The 20,083-nt window shown below is 41.7% G+C and overlaps 1 protein-coding gene across 1 annotated transcript in view; it reads left to right on the forward strand.

The window, feature by feature from the left end:
• Positions 1-18,663, forward strand: part of LOC139452597 (b(0,+)-type amino acid transporter 1-like) — a 29,267-nt gene extending 10,604 nt beyond the window's left edge. The window contains exons 5-15 of the mRNA XM_071234126.1: positions 3,544-3,669; positions 4,324-4,423; positions 6,050-6,094; positions 6,215-6,338; positions 6,698-6,801; positions 10,318-10,414; positions 11,829-11,978; positions 12,953-13,121; positions 14,138-14,186; positions 14,914-15,036; positions 16,220-18,663. Coding sequence (XP_071090227.1) covers positions 3,544-3,669; positions 4,324-4,423; positions 6,050-6,094; positions 6,215-6,338; positions 6,698-6,801; positions 10,318-10,414; positions 11,829-11,978; positions 12,953-13,121; positions 14,138-14,186; positions 14,914-15,036; positions 16,220-16,772 — 1,640 coding nt within the window. The 3' untranslated portion in view covers positions 16,773-18,663. The remainder of the gene's footprint in view (positions 1-3,543; positions 3,670-4,323; positions 4,424-6,049; positions 6,095-6,214; positions 6,339-6,697; positions 6,802-10,317; positions 10,415-11,828; positions 11,979-12,952; positions 13,122-14,137; positions 14,187-14,913; positions 15,037-16,219) is intronic.
• Positions 18,664-20,083: the final 1,420 nt, after the last annotated feature.

A 20,083-nucleotide genomic window follows, 5' to 3' on the forward strand; every position in this document is an offset into this window, starting at 1 on the left:
GATTTTCGATTTCGATTGGACTATGCGTTATTCGTTAGTCCAGGCAAAATATAACTCCATAATACCAGCCTAGTTCGGAAAGGGTGGAAACTGGACTTTTATAGTCAGTTAACTCTCTTGCCTCGGGATGATGCCCAGTCTGAGGCTGACGTTATCTTGTTTTTTTTGCTTTCCCGAGGGTTTCTGCACCTAAGTATTAATACAAGGGTATAACACTGGTGTCTTGTGCAAAATGGCGAATTTTATTGGGACATTCACTGCTGGGCAGACGAAGGTAAACACTCTACATATATGAGTAGTGTACAACTTATCTTAAAGGAAGCCTTTAAGGGATATCCAATAAATAATAATAATAATAAATCTTTAAGAATAGAGTCCGGATGGAGCTTGAATTAATAAAAAAAAAAATGTTAGGAAAAAAACATGATAAATATACAGATATCTTCGTTACTACTCGTGTTGTTTATATAATAGTCAAGTGTAAACTGACCTATTATAACTCCTGTCAAGGGTTTGAATCCATCGCAGAAGGAATGTATATGTTTTTGTGGCCTCGTCATGACGACCACGGACCTCATACGCCCAGCAGCCTGCCCGAGTGTTTCTTCACTACCCCCACACACTCAGGAAAAAGCCCCTGTGTAAAGCTCTCTTTCTTTTTACTCTGGACACCCAGACAAGTTTGTCACTGATGAAATGGGACTGAATGGTTAACCTCCAACCGGACCTAGTTATCTTGATTGATTGACTTAAAGGCGCATACCTACTGTAGGAGGCACAGTGGTGGGGGGTGGGTTGTGTTGTAGTTTCACACTACTACCTCTAGTGTCCCGTAACTACCTCTAGTGTCCCATAACTACCTCTAGTGCCCCGTAACTACCTCTAGTGTCCCGTAACTACCCCTAGTGTCCCGTGACCACTTCTAATGTCCCGTGACTACTTCTAGTGTCCCGTAACTACTTCTAGTGTCCCGTGACTACCTCTAGTGTCCCGTAACTACCTCTAGTGTCCCGTAACTACTTCTAGTGTCCCGTAACTACTTCTAGTGTCCCGTAACTACATCTAGTGTCCCGTGACTACCTCTATTTTCCCGTAACTACCTCTAGTGTCCCGTGACTACTTCTAGTGTCCCGTGACTACCTCTAGTGTCCCGTAATTACTTCTAGTATCCCGTAACTACTTCTAGTGTCCCGTAACTACCTCTAGTGTCCCGTAACTACTTTTAGTGTCCCGTAACTACCTCTAGTGTCCCGTGACTACCTCTATTGTCCCGTAACTACCTCTAGTGTCCCGTGACTACTTCTAGTGTCCCGTAACTACTTCTAGTGTCCCGTAACTACCTCTAGTGTCCCGTAACTACCTCTAGTGTCCCATAACTACCTCTAGTGCCCCGTAACTACCTCTAGTGTCCCGTAACTACCTCTATTGTCCCGTGACCACTTCTAATGTCCCGTGACTACTTCTAGTGTCCCGTAACTACTTCTAGTGTCCCGTAACTACCTCTAGTGTCCCGTAACTACCTCTAGTGTCCCGTAACTACTTCTAGTGTCCCATAACTACCTCTAGTGCCCTGAACTACCTCTAGTGTCCCGTAACTACCTCTAGTGTCCCTTGACCACTTCTAATGTCCCGTGACTACTTCTAGTGTCCCGTAACTACTTCTAGTGTCCCGTAACTACCTCTAGTGTCCCGTAACTACCTCTAGTGTCCCGTAACTACTTCTAGTGTCCCGTAACTACTTCTAGTGTCCCGTAACTACCTCTAGTGTCCCGTGACTACCTCTATTGTCCCGTAACTACCTCTAGTGTCCCGTGACTACTTCTAGTGTCCCGTGACTACCTCTAGTGTCCCGTAATTACTTCTAGTGTCCCGTAACTACTTCTAGTGTCCCGTAACTACCTCTAGTGTCCCGTAACTACTTTTAGTGTCCCGTAATTACTTCTAGTGTCCCGTGACTACCTCTATTGTCCCGTAACTACTTCTAGTGTCCCGTGACTACTTCTAGTGTCCCGTAACTACTTCTAGTGTCCCGTAACTACTTCTAGTGTCCCGTAACTACCTCTAGTGTCCCGTGACTACTTCTAGTGTCCCATAACTACCTCTAGTGTCCCATAACTACCTCTAGTGTCCCGTAACCACTTCTAATGTCCCGTGACTACTTCTAGTGTCCCGTAACTACTTCTAGTGTCCCGTAACTACCTCTAGTGTCCCGTAACTACCTCTAGTGTCCCGTAACTACTTCTAGTGTCCCGTAACTACTTCTAGTGTCCCGTTACTACATCTAGTGTCCCGTGACTACCTCTATTGTCCCGTAACTGCCTCTAGTGTCCCGTGACTACTTCTAGTGTCCCGTGACTACCTCTAGTGTCCCGTAATTACTTCTAGTGTCCCGTAACTACTTCTAGTGTCCCGTAACTACCTGTAGTGTCCCGTAAGTAATTCTAGTGTCACGTAGCTACCTTTAGTGTCCCGTAATTACTTCTAGTTTCAGGTACCTATCTATAGTGTCACTTAACTACTTTTAGTTTCAGGTAGCTATCTATAGTGTCACGTAACTACTTCTTGTGTCACGTACTTACTTCTAGTGTCACGTAGCTATCTCTATTGTCACTTAACTACTTTTGGTGTCACATAGCTACCCATATTGTCCTACAACTATCTCCAGTGTCTTACAACTACTTCTAGTGTCACGTAACTACTTCTAGTGTCACGTAACTACTTCTAGTGTCACGTAACTACTTCTAGTGTCACGTAACTACCTTTAGTGGGCTGCAACTACATACTTGAGCTGGACACATAGATATAGTAGCATGCAACTTTCTTTAGTGCCACAAAGCTTCATCTAGTTTGATAAACTTACGGATAGTGTCACACCTCTACACCTAAAACGCGTATCTACAAGACATAACTGACCTACATTAGGATTACATGAGGACGTTTTGTGAAACACGCACGATGAACAGATAACAAGGGCAAGTAAGTAACATCATCCCCGAGCGTTCAAGGGAACGATGACCAAGGACGTCTCAGAGCATTCATCTTCAAATGACATGACCTTAAATTGAAATGTTTCTAGGTTGAAATTTTCTGCGACTTAGAGACAGCTGTTGTTTCTGCTATACAGTGCTAGTACCCAATAGGCTTGATATAAACTTTTGTTAATTCCATTTTATTTCGAGTTCAATTTGTAAAGAAAAGTAAATTATAGCCATGAACATATGTTTATGAATCACTATCAAATAGTGATTATACCAGATGTTCGCGAAAGGGGTGGGCGTATCCTGCCCCATCGGTGGCACCCGTCACAAACACATGTAAAGGCACGTCAATTATTCACGTAATAACAGGGGGAAATAGGGAATTGCACCAGACATAATTTTTGTGTCTGTTTCTGCCAAATATGATTCTCCACAATAAACAATACTGATCTGTAAAACCCCAGTATTCTGATGGATGGACTTGTGTTTTCAGATCTAAAGTTCAACAGTGATCATACCGATAGATTTGTGTGTTCTATAACTGCATCACTTTCTGTCAACATAGTTTCCCTGGCTCTGCTGAACGGCTTCAGCAACAAGCTTGCCTCGCAGGTGCAAGTTCTGGCGACTGTTGGGAAAGTGACGGCGTTGGCTGTTGTCATCATCCTCGGCATCACCAGACTCTTCCAGGGTAACAACACAAACGCCATCACAAAGGACTACTACTACTACTACCCGTAAAGAATTGGGTTACAATAGGTCCCCAGCAACCCATGCTTGCCGTAAGAGGCGACAACGGTTGTCGTAAGGGATCGGGTGGTCAGGCTCGCTGACTCGGTTGATTCATGTCATCGTTTCCCATTTGCGTGGATCGATGCTCATAAAGTCAATCACTGGATTGTCTGACCCAGACTCTATTATTCACAGACCGCCGTCATATAGCTGGAATATTGCTGAGTGAGGCGTTAAACAACAAAGAAGAACTAACAATATTTGACATCAACGTGATTGGCAAGATTAATGATTATCAAAACATGAGACATGACATGAGGATCTCGTTTTTGAATTGTCTCGCTTGCATCCAGAATGTACAGTCGTCCCACTGTTTGAAACCTCCTGATATCTTAGCGCAGATCAGTAGAATGCCTGGTTTTTCCATTGGGAGCGCAACCTTTTTTCAATCTGAGTATCAATGCATATTGGGGGAGTCTCCATATTCTCCGTTCTTGGTGGGTTCCACCAGGCATGGCTGACTGTGAGATGTCAAATTCGCTGTCTGGGCTGCGAGTAGAGGGGACAATGGCCCTGAGCTGATGCTGAGCCTAACAACAACATTTTGTTAAAGGTCATTACACGATCCTGCAAGGGGGCTTTGAGGGCACCACGGACAACCCGACATCAATTACCTTCGCCATATTCAACGGTCTCTGGGCGTACGGTGGCTGGTATGTTTCATTGGAATCATCTCAATGTATGACAAGGACTCTTTTGGGCACCCAAGGTCCGCTTCGTTATGGCAATGAGCATAACCTTCAGAAATCCCGTTATGACGGGTCATTTCAAAGAAAATTTGGTAGACATTCAACACTTTCAACACCAAATGTAGTACTTTGTTTGTTATTTAATGCCACACTGAGCAATAGTCCAACTGTATGTCTGTAAATAATTGTGTCGGGGAAAAACAATCAAGTGATTGACATCATGAGCATCGATTTACACAGTGGGGATACGATGACGTGGAATCAACTGAGTCAGCAAGCCATGACCCACAAATCCCGTTAGTTGCCTTTTACGAACCAAATCATCGCCTGAGAAACAGAAAGTCCTATGTCCACATTTGACCAAAAATGATGTTTTTGCATTTTCTTTCCAAATTGGTGCTTTTCTAACATTTCATGAAACCCTGTTGCTGGAAAGTATTTTTCAGTGATTCCATGTCCAAGAAAAAACATGCTTTACTATGAAACATGTCAATGTCCATGTGTCCAGTCAAATTCTTGACACAGATCACGTGACAAGGAGATATGACCACATAGTTCCAAATCATTTTGGTTATCATTTATCAACTGTAGAATGTGACCATTGGGAGTGATTTTTGTGACCTGTCACCTGAAATACTGAATTAAAAGGTGATGACTTCATTACAGTTACTGTCTCAAGTATGTGATCTCTCCGTTGGGTGAAAACCGTGGTCGAGAATAATCACAATACGCAGATTGGGTTTACTAATGGAAATAGAAACGTATGGATCTAAAAACAAAACGTCCTTTCTTCTTTGGTACTCTTACATAAAAATAACATTTATCTGTAAATGAGAAGAGAGTTATTTACTTTTGCGTCAAAAATATATCAATTATGTTATAATTGTTTGTTAAATGTGAAATATATGCATATCGTTAATAAGTTCATATTATACAGTGAGTGAGTGAGTATGGTTTTACGCCGCTTTCAGCAATATTCCAGCATTATCACGGCGGGGAACACCAGGAATGGGCTTCACACATTGTACCCATGTCGGGATTCGAACCCGGGTCTTCGGCGTGACGAGCGAACGCTTTAACCACTTGGCTACCCGACCGCCCCTAATATTATACAGAACTTCAAATTTGAAAATATAATTTACTCAAAACTTGTTAAAGTGGACATAGGATATTATGGTTCTCAGGCGACGAAATGTGCAAAATGAGTTAAAAAGAATGACTTCAGAGGTTTCCATCATGACTTCTTCTAATACATGAACATGAGCGAATCGTTGAACAAACTGATTTTCTACGTGATATAGGTAAGGACCGAACACATATGGTAACAACTCATCTTTGGCCACCAACCTGCTCATAGACAATTTCCTGATTAAAACAAGTGGTCAATAATGGGATCTTCGTCTTTTGAGTGTGTGCGTGTCTTGATGGGTTAAAACACAAAAAATACCACAGCAGATTTTCTGTCACCGAAAAAATGACAGTATAAATCAATTTGAAACATGTCTTGATTTCATCAGATTTGTCGTATTTCCTTCTTTTGTTTGACACGATATCTCATAGCTGCTCTTTCATTGTACCTAATACTTACAGGTCCAACGTCAACCACGTGACTAGAGGTGTGAAGAAACCCCCAAGGTAGGTAACTCTGCAAACTTTAGGTAGCCGCCCACTAACCTGCGCTTCTTCTAACCCCGAACAGCCTTCAGAGGACGATAGAAACATAGCTTTAGATTAATGCCAAATGTTTTTCTTCAGAAATTTACCACGACTTGTGAAATTCGTCATACCACTGGTAATGGTAATCTACATGCTCGTGGTGACGTCATACTTCACGGTAATGACGAAACACGAGATGCTCTCATCCGAGGCCATAGCCGTGGTAAGTGTGCCAGATAGCATTCAGGTACTTTCGGGTAATTCCGTGAAATTACGACAGGTTCCCGGAAAGTGTCGAGAGGTTCCGCGTGAAGTGAAGAGGTGGTGCCATTACGTGGAAGAACGATGGAAGAACGTGCTTAACTAACCAAACTAACACAAACCCACTGAAAAAGCGGGATTGAATAATAAATACATATAACCAAAACCAAACCAAAAGAAAACACGTCAGAATACGCTTGTAAGCTGAAAAGTGCAATGTCTTTGAAACAGGACACTTGAAAAATACTTCCTGTACCTGATTAACGTCTGAAGGTACAACCTTTTCTCATACTGATAATGGTTTTCCAAACTTGGTTTCAGACATGGGGTGAAAGGATGCTTGGCAAAGCTTCTGCAATTATCCCCCTTGGGGTAGGGCTGACGGCACTGGGCAGTGCTAACGGTACATTCCTGACAGCTGGGAGGTAGGGAGATACACAGGACGGGTCATGATAAGGACTTTGGTCCTCTAGATCTACGTAATTGAGACATGAGCAAAACGTTTTCTGTTTATATAAATGACTATTATTTTTTCAACTGTTCTGTTCAACAGTGGGATTTTTTGAGTTTATAAAACAAAACAAAATATAGACGGTTTGTTATAATATGTCAAAAGGCAGGCTTTAGTGGTTTTCGGGGAGCGTTCTTGTGGTAACCGACAGGTGTCTTGATAGAATAAGGTTGAGTGCGTGGGTTAACATTTAAAGTCCCATCGGCAGTATTTCAGCCATATCGTGACTAGGATAGACGAAGGATAAATACCAGTGCTGGATATTCTTTCCAAAGTATTCGAAATCTTTCACTTAAAAAATATCTTAATAAAGAAAACAATTTATAGGAAAGCACATCGAAGCATTTTGTTATAGGGTAAATATACCTTCTAGAAAGTAACGAGTTACTGTTATAACAAGTTCTGACCCTTTTTTCGACTGTTCTGTCAGATTCGGTAAATGATGGACACAGAAAGTTCCAAGATAACCCGGAAGTAAATAGTTGTATTTGGCTGTGATGACGTACGGTGAGAGGTTAAGTCGAGTGAGGTGAGGTGAGGTGAGGTGAAATGAGGTATACCGTCGCGTCCAAGATTATTGCACTTATATAGCGACGTGCATGCACGTATGTGTGTGTGTGTGGCTGCTTGTACTAGTCCGGATTGATGCCGATTTATAGTGCTAGCTCACTGAGATACCATGCCGCAGTTTAACATGAATACCCCACTCAGACACAGTATACTGACTCCGAGCCGACCAGTCCTTGGTTTAGCCCCTAAATGCCGAGTGTCAGACAGGGTAACAACAAGTACCATCTTTAAACGTCTTTTGGTATGACGAGGTCGGGGACCGAACCCCGGAACTTCCGCTCTCCGGGCGGACGCTCTACCACTAGACCACGGAGGCGGTCGTAAGTCGAGGAAGGGTTGTGGCACCAGCCGATATAAGCAGCCGTTTGATACTTGTTAGATGTGTTTTAGCAGATCGATTGAAAGATCACAACCTAGAAAACGGTAGAAATTACTTATATCGATTTAGGAGTAACGGTAACTCGATTACTGTTTGGCATAAACGGTAAACACGGAAAAGTACGTAATAACCAAACTAGTAAGCAAGGACCAACACGAGGAGTGTGGCTCAGGAGTGACTGAATTCCAGCCTGTATGTTGAGAATCGGATGCATATGAAAGATGTATCAAAGAATGTGTTGACTTCCTTCTCTGAACGCGAGATGACTGGAAGTGTGAATGTAAATTGTTATGTCAGACAACTGCCACCAGGTCTATCGAACCTTGTAACCCTCTGAGCAAACTGGGGCGGTGGGGTAGCCTAGTGGTTAAAGTGTTCGCTCGTTACGCCGAAGACCGGTGTTCGATTCCCCACATGGGTCCCCTCGCCGTGATATTGCTGGTATATTGCTCAACGCGACGTAAAACAATACTCACTCTAAGCAAACTGTATGTCGGGAGTGAGCCTACCAGAACACACCCACGGGAGAAATGCAGATAGATATTTGCAGGAGGGTTTCTGGGACCCAAACGAGAGTAAGACACACTATCAAGATCAAAATTTTTATTTATTTAAATATTTAGGTAAACCTTTAGTGAGTGAGTTAATGTTGTTTCCAATTCTAACTGTAATCCCCACAGGAAGACAAGCATAGGTTATAAGGGCAATTCTAACCATAATCCCCACAGAGAGACAAGCATAGGTTATTGGGCCAATTCTACTTGTAATACTCACAGGGAGACAAGCATAGGTTATAGGGCCAATTCTACCCGTAATCCCCACAGGGAGACAAGCATAGGTTATAAGGCCAATTCTACCAGGGAGACAAGCATAGGTTAAAGGGTCAATTCTACCCGTAATCCCCACAGGGAGACAAGCATGGGTTAAAGGGGACATATTCTACCCATAATTCCCACAGGGAGACAAGCATGGGTTAAACGGGACATATTCTACCCATAATCCCCACAGGGAGACAAGCATAGGTTAGGGAATCAATAGATTTATAGAATATGTGAGAAAAAACCCTCTAGTTTTAGTGACTTTTGATCATGTATTATTCTGATACTGGGACGTGACGAGTTTGAAGTCCCCTGTTTGTCTAAGGGTTTACTGTTAGTAGTCGGGATGAATGAAGACCGGATAACACAACTCAAGTTGTATATTGTGACATGTGGGTCAGGAGTGTGACCCCGACAGGATAGTGTTTAGTAGAGGGCGGTATTTGGCATATTTGCTTAAGGTGCGTTTCATTCTATTATCCTCTAGTTGGCCACGAGTCGAGCACATCAAACAAAAGAGATAGGGGGCCGTGGCCTTCAAGCTAATTCTTCAGATAAATTTATCAAAACTGGTAAAGTACACACCTTTATTTTATCGCATTATGATGTCGTTATCACTCTTGGGGTACGTGGGGGAATAATGTATGACTTCAATTAACGGTTGTTCTTTTGGCAGGGTACTCATATTTCTGATGTAGGGGGTACTTTAACAGTTTTAACACTGAAGTTACTTCTGGCAAAGAGCCCGTTTTGAATGATGACATTGAAGGCATAAACTCGGAAGACGTCTCCGTAGATTGTTAAATTCAAATCATAAAGTTTGTTACCTGCACTATGCAAACAGTCGGATCTTACTATCCTTACTTCGTGTAGTGTCATATCGCAGTGGTTATCTGTTCTTGTACACCTGGCCCACAAAAGCCGTGACACTATTCCCAGCACAACACGTTATTTGATATATAGGCCTCAGAAAATAAATATACTGATGATATTGAAGTGAAAAACACAAAAAGAAACACAAGTCTTTGAAAGAAGAAAGTTAGAATTTAGGAGTTATACACATAAGGATGAGTATTTATGAAGAACACAACGTTTTGTAGTATATACTTAGGAAGAAGTAAGTCTATACTCCGAAACTTTCTCTTCTTTATGATAAAGAAGTTGACATCCATAAATTCTCTTCATGGCAGACAATGTAGAATTTGTAAGTTTTGCATGGAGACTGGGTATTTTTTCTGCTGCAACTGAAAATCAGATATTTTTTTATTAAAACTGAGCCTATATTTATTTTGTTTACAATGATCTTTTTCTTGCAATTTCCTGTTTACAACATTCTCAAGCATAATTATGTTTTAAGCATTTTCGGGGAAAATATGTTTTGATTTCGATAAAATCCCAGCCTTTCTACTTATGTGTCAGTTTTTGAGTGGGTGGGTATGGTTTAACGCCGCTTTTAGCAATATTCCAGCAATATCACGGCGGGGGACACCAGACATGGGCATCACACATTGTACCCATGTCAGGAATCGAACCCGAGTCTTCGGCGTGACGAGCGAACGCTCTAACCACTAGGCTATCCGACCGCCCCTCAGGTTTTTGAGACAACAGCCATCAACTGTGTTTACATTAAACGATACACATTCCGTCATGTTTGTCCACGCAGACTGTCTGGCGTCGCTCTGAAAGACGGCAACATGCCGGAGTTCTCCTCCTGGGTACACGTGCGCAGCAAGACCAACATCATCACCCTCATCAGCAGGGTAAGAGGTGTAGGGAGGGAGGGAGGGAGGGCCATTTGCTGTTCGACTGCCACGACTCTGAATATTGTTAGTATCTTAGATATTGATGGCAAACAAACATTGGCGTCCAGTGTCAGAACATAATTATTTTCTTGTAGTGTCTCCTATGTTTGGATTGCCCAAGATGTTGGCGATAAGCTTTCGTTTGTTTCTACATTTAAACAAAGACACGTTGATATTTTCGTTCAAGGTTCGTCAAAACGTATCAGACCTTCTCATTTTATTTCACTTTTAGTTTCCAGTAAATCGGTGTTTCAACCTGAGAAACATTAAATGATCCTGTGTACAAGCGTTTTGTAAGTTTAGAATCTCTTTACATTGTCTAAACATAAAAGACATAGACAATTCAAATATTATTTGTACATATTGTTAATCTGGATACACTGAAGACGAGTATCATGTCCTGTTAATCTGCGATGCCTTTGCTTCCCAAAGAAAGAAATATTTCCTATGCACATTTAGAAAATACATACTCTAAGTAATGTACAATTTACTTAACTCAAATGATGTAAATACTATTAAGTCAGTAGCCATCTTTATCAAACACATTTTCTATAAGATTCCTAAGGGCTGATAATTTAGCAATTGTCCTGTCAGTCACTTGACTACAACTCTATTTTGTTTATTCAATTGTACTCTGGGTCACAAGGCCGCAATACTGAATAAACACGTCTGTCTGTGAATAGTATTTGATACATGATGAATATGTAGTAAAAAGAATTCTACAGTTATTTTCATGATATTCGTATAAGGTGAGCTAACAACATTCAAAACAAATCATAGGTAACACTTAATATAGTGACATCAATGTACGCCGAATTGTATTCATCACACAAAGTAGTGTGTTCCACGTTGTATACGTGATTGATAAATAAGTGATTGTCATTTCTCAACAAAAACATGTATAAACTACATATATATGGAACCCTCAGCCCGACACAAACACACGAAAAGGCAAGTCAAAAGTTCACCTAAAAAGTCCTGAAAGATATGGTAGAAGTCAAAATATGGAATTTCACCAGACATTATTTTGGTCTCTGACGTGTCACATTTGGACATGTCCTCCACATGTCTACCATAAAACTGTCGAAAGCTTTACTTAAAAAACTGTTTTTCAGGTGAACAATTGACTTGCCTTTGCATGTGTTTGTGATGGGTGCCACCGGTGGGGCAGGATACGCTCACCTTCTCGCGAACACTGGTACCATCACTGTCTGTTAGTGATTCATAAACACATGCTTATGATATAGACGGACTCATACTGCTTTATGCAGAGATTTCTTTTGGATATGGAGAGGGTTTTGTCACTTTGTGTATTTGGATCTTGGCGTACTACTACCTGGATGAGACGGTGATGATGTAGTGTCTGCTGCAGGCGTTGATCGCCATCCTGATGCTGCTGTTCGGCTCGCTGGACGTCCTGGTTCGGTTCTTCGTCTTCACTGTCTGGTTGTTCCACGGTCTGGCAATCCTGGCACTCCTGGTCCTCAGGGTGAAAAACAAGGCGAAGTCCAGGCCCTATAAGGTGGGCCAAGCGTACATGTATCAGTGAGTGAATGAGTGAGTGAGTGAGTGAATGAGTATGGTTTTACGCCGCTTTTAGCAATATTCCAGCAATATCACGGCGGGGGACATCGGAAATGGTCTTCACACATTGTACCCATGTCGGGAATCGAACCCGGGTCTTTGGCGTGACGAGCGAACGCTTTAACCACTTCGCTACCCGACCGCCCCGTACATGTATCACTGTAGTCACGTATTTTATATCTTAATTGCAGATGTAAATCACTTTAAAATATGGAATCTTCATATTTTGGTAAAAATAATATATATTGAATGAGTGAGTGAGCGAGTACGGTTTTACGCCGCTTTTAGCAATATTCCAACAATATCACGACATCAGAAATACATTGAATGAAAAGAAATGTATAAAAATAGAAACATTTAAAAACCTTTATGGAATTTTACCATTTGGATAAAAATGATATACAATGTACATTGAATGAGTGTGTGAGTGAGTGCGGTTTTACGCCGCTTTTAGCAATATTCCAGCAGTATCACGACATCAGAAATACATTGAATGAAAAGTACAAAAAGCGTATAAGAATAACAAACATTTTAAGACAACTGTGAAATATCCATGGCATATTCCTATTTTGTTCTCATATTTACAAATCCACAAACCTTCACAATGTGACAACTAGTCGGTTCAGGCGATTGAGGCGTATGCTTCACGCCTATCTTAACGACAATGTGTATATGCACAGTACTTGCGCGGTAGTTGAAATGTTAAAAACTGCCCTTGCTTGCTAGAACCGATCAAGTATTTACAATGTGTCACCTGGTTGTGTATCATCATGTCCCAATGTTGGCCATCGTTGTTCAACCACTGGTCTACCAGGCCCAGACTTGACTTGCTGATTTTCTTTGACGCGCCCTGATGTAAGTGAAATATTTTTCACAGAGGCGTTTAATAACACACGGTTACGTCATCAACAGGTTAACATCGCCATCCCAATCGTCGTCGTTGCCATCATCGCCTGTTTCTCCATCGCGCCGTTCCTCGAGGCACCCAAGACAGAATTTATCTTGTCCCTGGCTCTCGTTGTCTTCTCTCTGATTCTTTACATACCCAAGAAGTTCCTCAAAATCAACGGTCAATTTTCAGGTAAGCTCCGTCAACACACGCACGCACGCACGCACGCACGCACGCACGCACGCACGCACGCACGCACGCACACACACACACACACACACTGAAGAGCTGTTTTGAGACAGTGAAAATACTACATATATGTCTGAAACTGATACAGATGTCGGACTTTATTATATATCATTGTGTCAACACATATACATGTAATAATGGTCTCTTCTCTGAATCCCGTTAAAGCGATTCATAAGTTCATATCTCGGAAGGGGGGCACGGGTGGCCCAGTCGTCTAAGGCGCCGCGATTCGCTGTGCAGAGTTGCGTCCCTTGGTCGCGCCAGAAACCTATGATTGTGGGTTCGAATCCCGGTTCGCCCCGATTATGTTTCTAGGTTTGTCAGCGCCATACCCGTGCTCGTGGGTTTCACCGTAGTGGTAAACTTCATCACTTCGGGCTTTCCTCCCACATTAAGCTGACACGCCGTGATATAACTGGAATACTGTTAAAAGCGGCGTTAAACCCAACTCACTCACTCACTCATATCTCGGAAAACAGATTACCAAGGTGAGTCATTGGTATCGTTCCCTGGAAATGTCTCCCTACGTTGAAACCCTTGGGTTCAAAAATGAGTCATTTGTCCTTTCAATGTCCAATTAGCTGGAGACTATTATTTAACACTGTAGTGAGTGAGTTGGGTCAAACGCTGCTTTAAACAGTACTTCAGTTATGCCTATGCTTATATCACGGTGTGGAGGAAAGCTTAAAGTGGTGCAGGTCTGAGACGTTTAGCACTGTGGTGCGACACGAGCAGAGGTGTGGAGGGGACAAACTAAGAAACATTATCATGGCGATTCCTGGATTCGAACCCATCGGATAAGAAAGGGACGCAACTCTGCACAGCGAATTGCGGTGCCTTAGACGACTGATCTACCCATGTACATTATGCCGAATGGTCACATGCAGAGAAACTAAACGTAATATACTTTATAGTACAATACCTAACAATGTTTCCTAAACATCATCTCCTCATTTCAGAGAAATTTCAGATATACCTTCAGCTCTTCTTGCGGATCGCTCCCCGACGGTGAGTAGGCTAGACACACATTTTGAATCACATTGTCTGTCGTAGACGGGAGCTACAGCCTTAATCATTAGTGTCGTTGTGTGTTGTTTAAAAGCCTTTCAGCACTATTTCAGCTATATGGTGGTGGTCTGTAAATAATCGAGTCTGACCCAGACAATCCAGTGATTGACATCATGAGCATCGATCTACGCTGGAACACGATGACAGCATCAACCAAGTCAGGAGCCTTTCCACCGGATCACGTTTGGTTGCTGGAGACCAATTCAAACCCGGATCTTCATGAATAGCATTGAACCGATGTTTGTTATATATATTCTCATATGTTTTTTGGTCATGGCATTGGTTTATGTAGCAATCGGTCATAAACCCGAGAACATCTTTTGGAAATCAGAGTCTTTGTAATCTAATGAACCGCACAATACTTCAAATAGTCTCGCGATCTCTAACAGTGAACTAACAGTGCAGTATATAGTGATTTAGCATTATAATTGTTCAATGCAGATCAATATCTCACGGCGTGGGATGTCAAGAGTATTGTTTGACTCTACACGTTACCATGTGGGAATCCTGGCTTCAGCGTGAGAAAGACTACAATAAAGGAAAATATCATAAAAGCTGACTTACTCATTTATTTGATGCATTTAGATCTTTCAATCTTAAATGTGGTTAATCTTGCCGTACAAGTTAATGTTTTATAGCAGCGTTAATGCGTTAATTTTTTTGACAGAGCCTTGAAACGGATGTCGATAGCGCGGCGAAAGTCGATAGTGAGAAGAGCGTCTCTCGCCCTGGCCAGACGCCACTCCATGCTGCGGATGGATGAAGAGTCAGTACTCCGGAGGAGGACTAGGTAGGTAGTGAGTGAGTTGTGTTTTACGCCGCTTTGAAAGGTATTTCAGTTACATCACGGCGTCCCAGCTTAATTTAGAAAAGAACGTGATGCAGATGTGAGGCGTTAACCACTTTAGGGAAACAGACGAGCAGGGGTATGCATGTTACCCTACCTAGAATCATAATAAGAGTGAATCTGTTACTGGAGCTACAGAAGGTTGGTTGGTTGGTTGGTTGGTTTGTTGTTTTACGCCGCACTCAGCAATATTCCAGTTATATGACGGCGGTCTGTAAATAACCGAGTCTGGACCAGACAATCCAGTGATTAATATCATGAGCATCGATCCACGCCATTGGGATCGATGACATGCATCAACCAAGTCAGCGAGCCTGACTACCCGATCCCGTTAGTCGCCTTTTACTACAAGCATAGTCAGGAACTACAGAAGGAGTAAAGGGATACCAGAAATGGGTTCATGTACAAATTTCGGGATTAAACCGGTCTTCGCTGTGACGAGTGAACGCTTCAACCACCGGGTTCCCGCAGTCCGAATAGCATCGCACAAGTATAAGGAACATCACCAGACACCTGCTCTCTTTTAAATGTATTGTTGAGTTGAATAGTTTTATCGAATAGCTCATGAAGTAATGGGAACACGGGTGGCCTAGTTATCTAAGGCGCAGACTTGCGTCCCTTGGGCACGCCAGAAACCTATGATCGTGGGTTGAAATCCCGATTCGCTCCGATTATGTTTCTAGGTGTGTCAGCACCATACCGTGCTTGTGAGTTTCACCAAAGTTGTAAACGTCTGAGACCTGCATCACTTCGGGCTTTCCTCCGACATTCAGCTGACAGGACGTGATTTGGCTGAAATACTGCTCAAAGCGGCGTTAAACCTAACTCACTCACTCACTCAATCATGAAGAAGGGCAACATTGAGAAGTAAGAGTTTTTCCTGAACATTTCCAATACACCTACTGTTTCGCCTTAGAGTCTCCGGCGTCATAGATACCGTATTTCCTCTAATAAACACAGTATTTTTAATGGGCGCCGGACCTTCAGCGCCGGTTTGGAAGCTTGTTCAAGAATGATCACCGTCGCGCTTTTTAGAGGAAATACGGTTATAAGAATTTTTGTTTCTTAAATATGATATTCACGATACCAAAACACATTCGGGTAATAATCTCTCTGTATTCCCCAGTTTGGCCGTAAGGCGTGCCTCTGCGCCAACCATCACCAAACCAGCAGGGATAATCCGCCGGAGCCACACCTTCAGTGAAATCCAGAGACCCCTGAGCATTATAGAGGAAAGGACACCCCGGGAGACCACACCCCCAGACTCAGGTCTCAGCTCAGATCAGGAGACCGGGGACGAAAGGTTCAACTTCCAGGTAGACATAGAACCACAGAACGATGTCACGAGAACAGAAGGCTCCGTAGACAGCGGCAGCATAGGATCAAGCGACGTGGAATACGTTGATCCTTTTGCAGACCTTGATCCTGTTATGCTGAACGAGCTGTTTTCTCTGCGATCTCGCTCCAGTGAAAGCAGTGTCAGCTCTTCCTCCATGGACTTGAACGAGACAGCGTCCATGACGGACGACGACCTCGACGGCTCTGGTTCCACCACCAGCACCGACCCCAACCTAGATTCGGAACTGGACGCCGAGCTATTTGCTGAGTTGGACTCCTATCTTGTTTATGATGATGCGTCATCTGATGATATCCCTTACATGCAAGTCACCAAATTGTGATTCCACATGGAGCATTGTTTGAAAAATCAACAGGGTTTAATTTAGTGGAGAAGTTCGGCAGTTCATGGTTTTACTTTAGAAACCCGTCAACAGGTTATGGGGGGTACGGGTGGCCTAGTCGTCTGAGGCGACGCAATTCGCTGTGCAGAGTTGCGTCCCTTGGGCACGCCAGAAACCTATGATTGTGGGTTCGAATCCCGGTTCGCCCCGATTATGTTTCTAGGTTTGTCAGCACCATACCCGTGCTCGTGGGTTTCACCGAAGTGGTAAACGTCTGAGACCTGCATCACTTCGGGCTTTCCTCCAACATTAAGCTGACATGCCGCGATATAACTGGAATACTGTTAAAAGCGGCGTTATACCCAACTCACTCAATCACTCAACAGATTATGGAATCTGATCGCATTCATCAGTACGCATACCTAATGAAGAACAACTGCCAACGGATATGAAAAGGGATCTTCGTTGCTGATTCAGTCGGAATACCAAGTTATCCCATAAACACCAAGTACCGAATCCTCACGTTGTTGCCTCACCAATGAATCCTCAAGATCCTTTTTTCACATTTAGTTTTTTCTGTTATGGGAAAACAACCTGTAACTACTTATTATTATTTTGTCAAAATGGATTGGGTGAATATGTAAATCACTGCTGAAACCCAACAATGAAATACCAAAAATACCAAAATCATTATCATAATTTCTCATTATTTCACAATAAATTTCATGTAGCCACTTTTCCCGAAGTAAACATCAAAATGTTTTGAAGCTGAAATTAATGTTGGAATTCTTGCTAGTTTGTTTGCTAGCCACTGTAGCGAATTTCTCCTAGTTCATAATCATTTTACGTAAAATGTAATTTAGCGTCATCATAACTTGTTTTCGTAGAATACATTGCATAAATGTATTGTGTACAGAATGTTTCTACATATAACCCATATAACATATATTCTCCCCATAATCACTGACCTTTTATTCTAAATGGAAACCCAAACAGTAACATCGCTTATATGCTACACGGGGGTAACCGGATGTATTTTTCCCATATAGCATAGTAACATAGCTATATACTGCATGTGCGTTCGGGTAATATGTTGTATATTGACCATATAAGTAACATCGATGCAGTGTCTTCATGTTGTGCGAAGCAGCCTTGTCGTAAGAGGCGACTACCGGGCTCACTGACTTGGGTGACGCATGTCATCGGATGGCAATTGCGTGGATCGATGCTCATGATGTTAATGACTGGATTGTCTGGTCCAGACTCGATTATTTACAGACCGCCGTCATATAGCTGGAATATTGCTGAGTGCGGCGTTAAACAACAAATAAACAAAACACAAACAAATCTAAGTAACCCGATTATTTACATACGTAACACCCATGTCATGCGTCAAGAACGGGCAGGTAACTAGATTATTTACCCCTATGGCATAAGTGACATCCATTGCACATGTACAGCCAGGTGACCAGATGTATATTGCCTCTATAGCATACCCTTACCCTTAATAACGCCATGTATATTCTATATACAGCCAGGTAGCCAGATGATATGGATTTGTATATTCAGAGAGCAGCTCATTATGTGTATATACATATAAGTCGACACCTGTAAAACACTCACGAATGTTGTTAATTGTTGTTATGTTTCAGTCTATCGCGAGAATGGCACTATACCTTGAACCCTCTTCAATCCAGACAGCGCAGATTGCTTTGTCTGGATAAAAACTTTTGTTTAATGACCTTGTCATTAACCTCGTTTGTAACTGTAAATGGTTAAACTACGATATATCCAGATAACCAGAGCCACAATTATCCAGGTTTCGCGGCACTAAAGTCAACTTGGAAAAAACATAATGCAATATTCATTTTTTTTCTTTTTTTAAACAAAAAACGGACTCATTAATATCAGAGGAGTTCTGGGATGTTTGGTAGAGGCAAATTTGAAATGTTTGTCTTTACGATCCAGTCTATTAAAATTATTAAAATTATTTTTGGGGGGCAATTTCAGGAATAATTTATTTTGATCCAATACTTGCACACGTAATAATAATGGTTTTTTCGGCTTTTCCCCAAGATCGCATGGGCAGGGAAACGTCGTTAATCATCAAACTTGGAGATTACAAACTGTTGGATTAATGAGGTGTCCTGATATCATAAAATATACTTTTTACCAATCTGTTGATTAAGTTCTATTTTTTTCATTTTGAACAGCTAGCCATGTGGTTGACATGAATATTATATTGTTGTTTTTATTGTTGTTTCCGACATGCATTATGATTTATGAAACTGTGATAAATGTTACCATTGCTCAATGTGATCTGTTTCTGAAAATACGGATCAGTTATGTTGTGAACCGAAGATATTCAGAGTTTGCTGTCAATATTTTATTGTATCCTATGGTAAAGTACTTGCATTATGTTTTACAATTTAAAGATGTTTTTCATATTGTTTTGGAGAATTACTCGTTTATTAACAGTTTACCCATTTTCCAATTATCCTTTTGAGCTATAACATTGAAAGCGTTAAAGAAAACGTTGAACGAGTTAAACTTTCGCAATTTAGATTATATATGGAACTTTTTAAAGCGTTGAAATCAGGCCATTGTTAAATGTTTCTCCTCAATTTATTATGTCTTTACATGCGTTTAGTTTGGGGAAAACCGATTGAGGTACGACCTTTAATAAACTGGTGATTTGATATCTAGTTTGTTTGTTTGTTGCGTAAGAAAATGTACAACACGTTAGGATCAAAACACAAGAAAAAAGCCTAAACACTACCGAAATATAACATTCCCATAATCTAAATATGTTTGGAATTCTTAAGTTAAAAGAGTTTTAAAAGAGAATTAAAACATGTTTAAATAAAATGCATATAATTGCACATTAGGTCAAATATCGATAAGATACATATTACATAATATATTGAAATTAGATATGTAAATCAGATTCACAGGCACTAGCATAACACATACATCTATACCACTAGGGCAAATTTGGTACAATATTAAAATGAGATGTACAAATACACCAAGTTAGTTATTTTAATTTTATTATATTATACATTTATATACCACAGGTACTAGTAATTGCTCAAATGCGGTTCCATTGTTCCCCAATCAGTGGATCCGTTTGCATTCAAGTTATCATTCTCAACTCCCTGGGGAGTATACAATCCATGTTGCCTAGGGGCGCTAGAAGGTTTTAACATCCACCTCACATATCGGGTACCCATTCCCTGCTTGGTGAACAGAGGCACATTTGAACTAAGTCACTTGCCCAGGGTGACACCAAACGTTTGGACAGTGGTGAC

The sequence above is a fragment of the Haliotis cracherodii genome, unplaced genomic scaffold, assembly GCF_022045235.1.
Source record: "Haliotis cracherodii isolate W230 unplaced genomic scaffold, xgHalCrac1.p SCAF_10, whole genome shotgun sequence".
NCBI classification, from domain to species: domain Eukaryota; kingdom Metazoa; phylum Mollusca; class Gastropoda; order Lepetellida; family Haliotidae; genus Haliotis; species Haliotis cracherodii.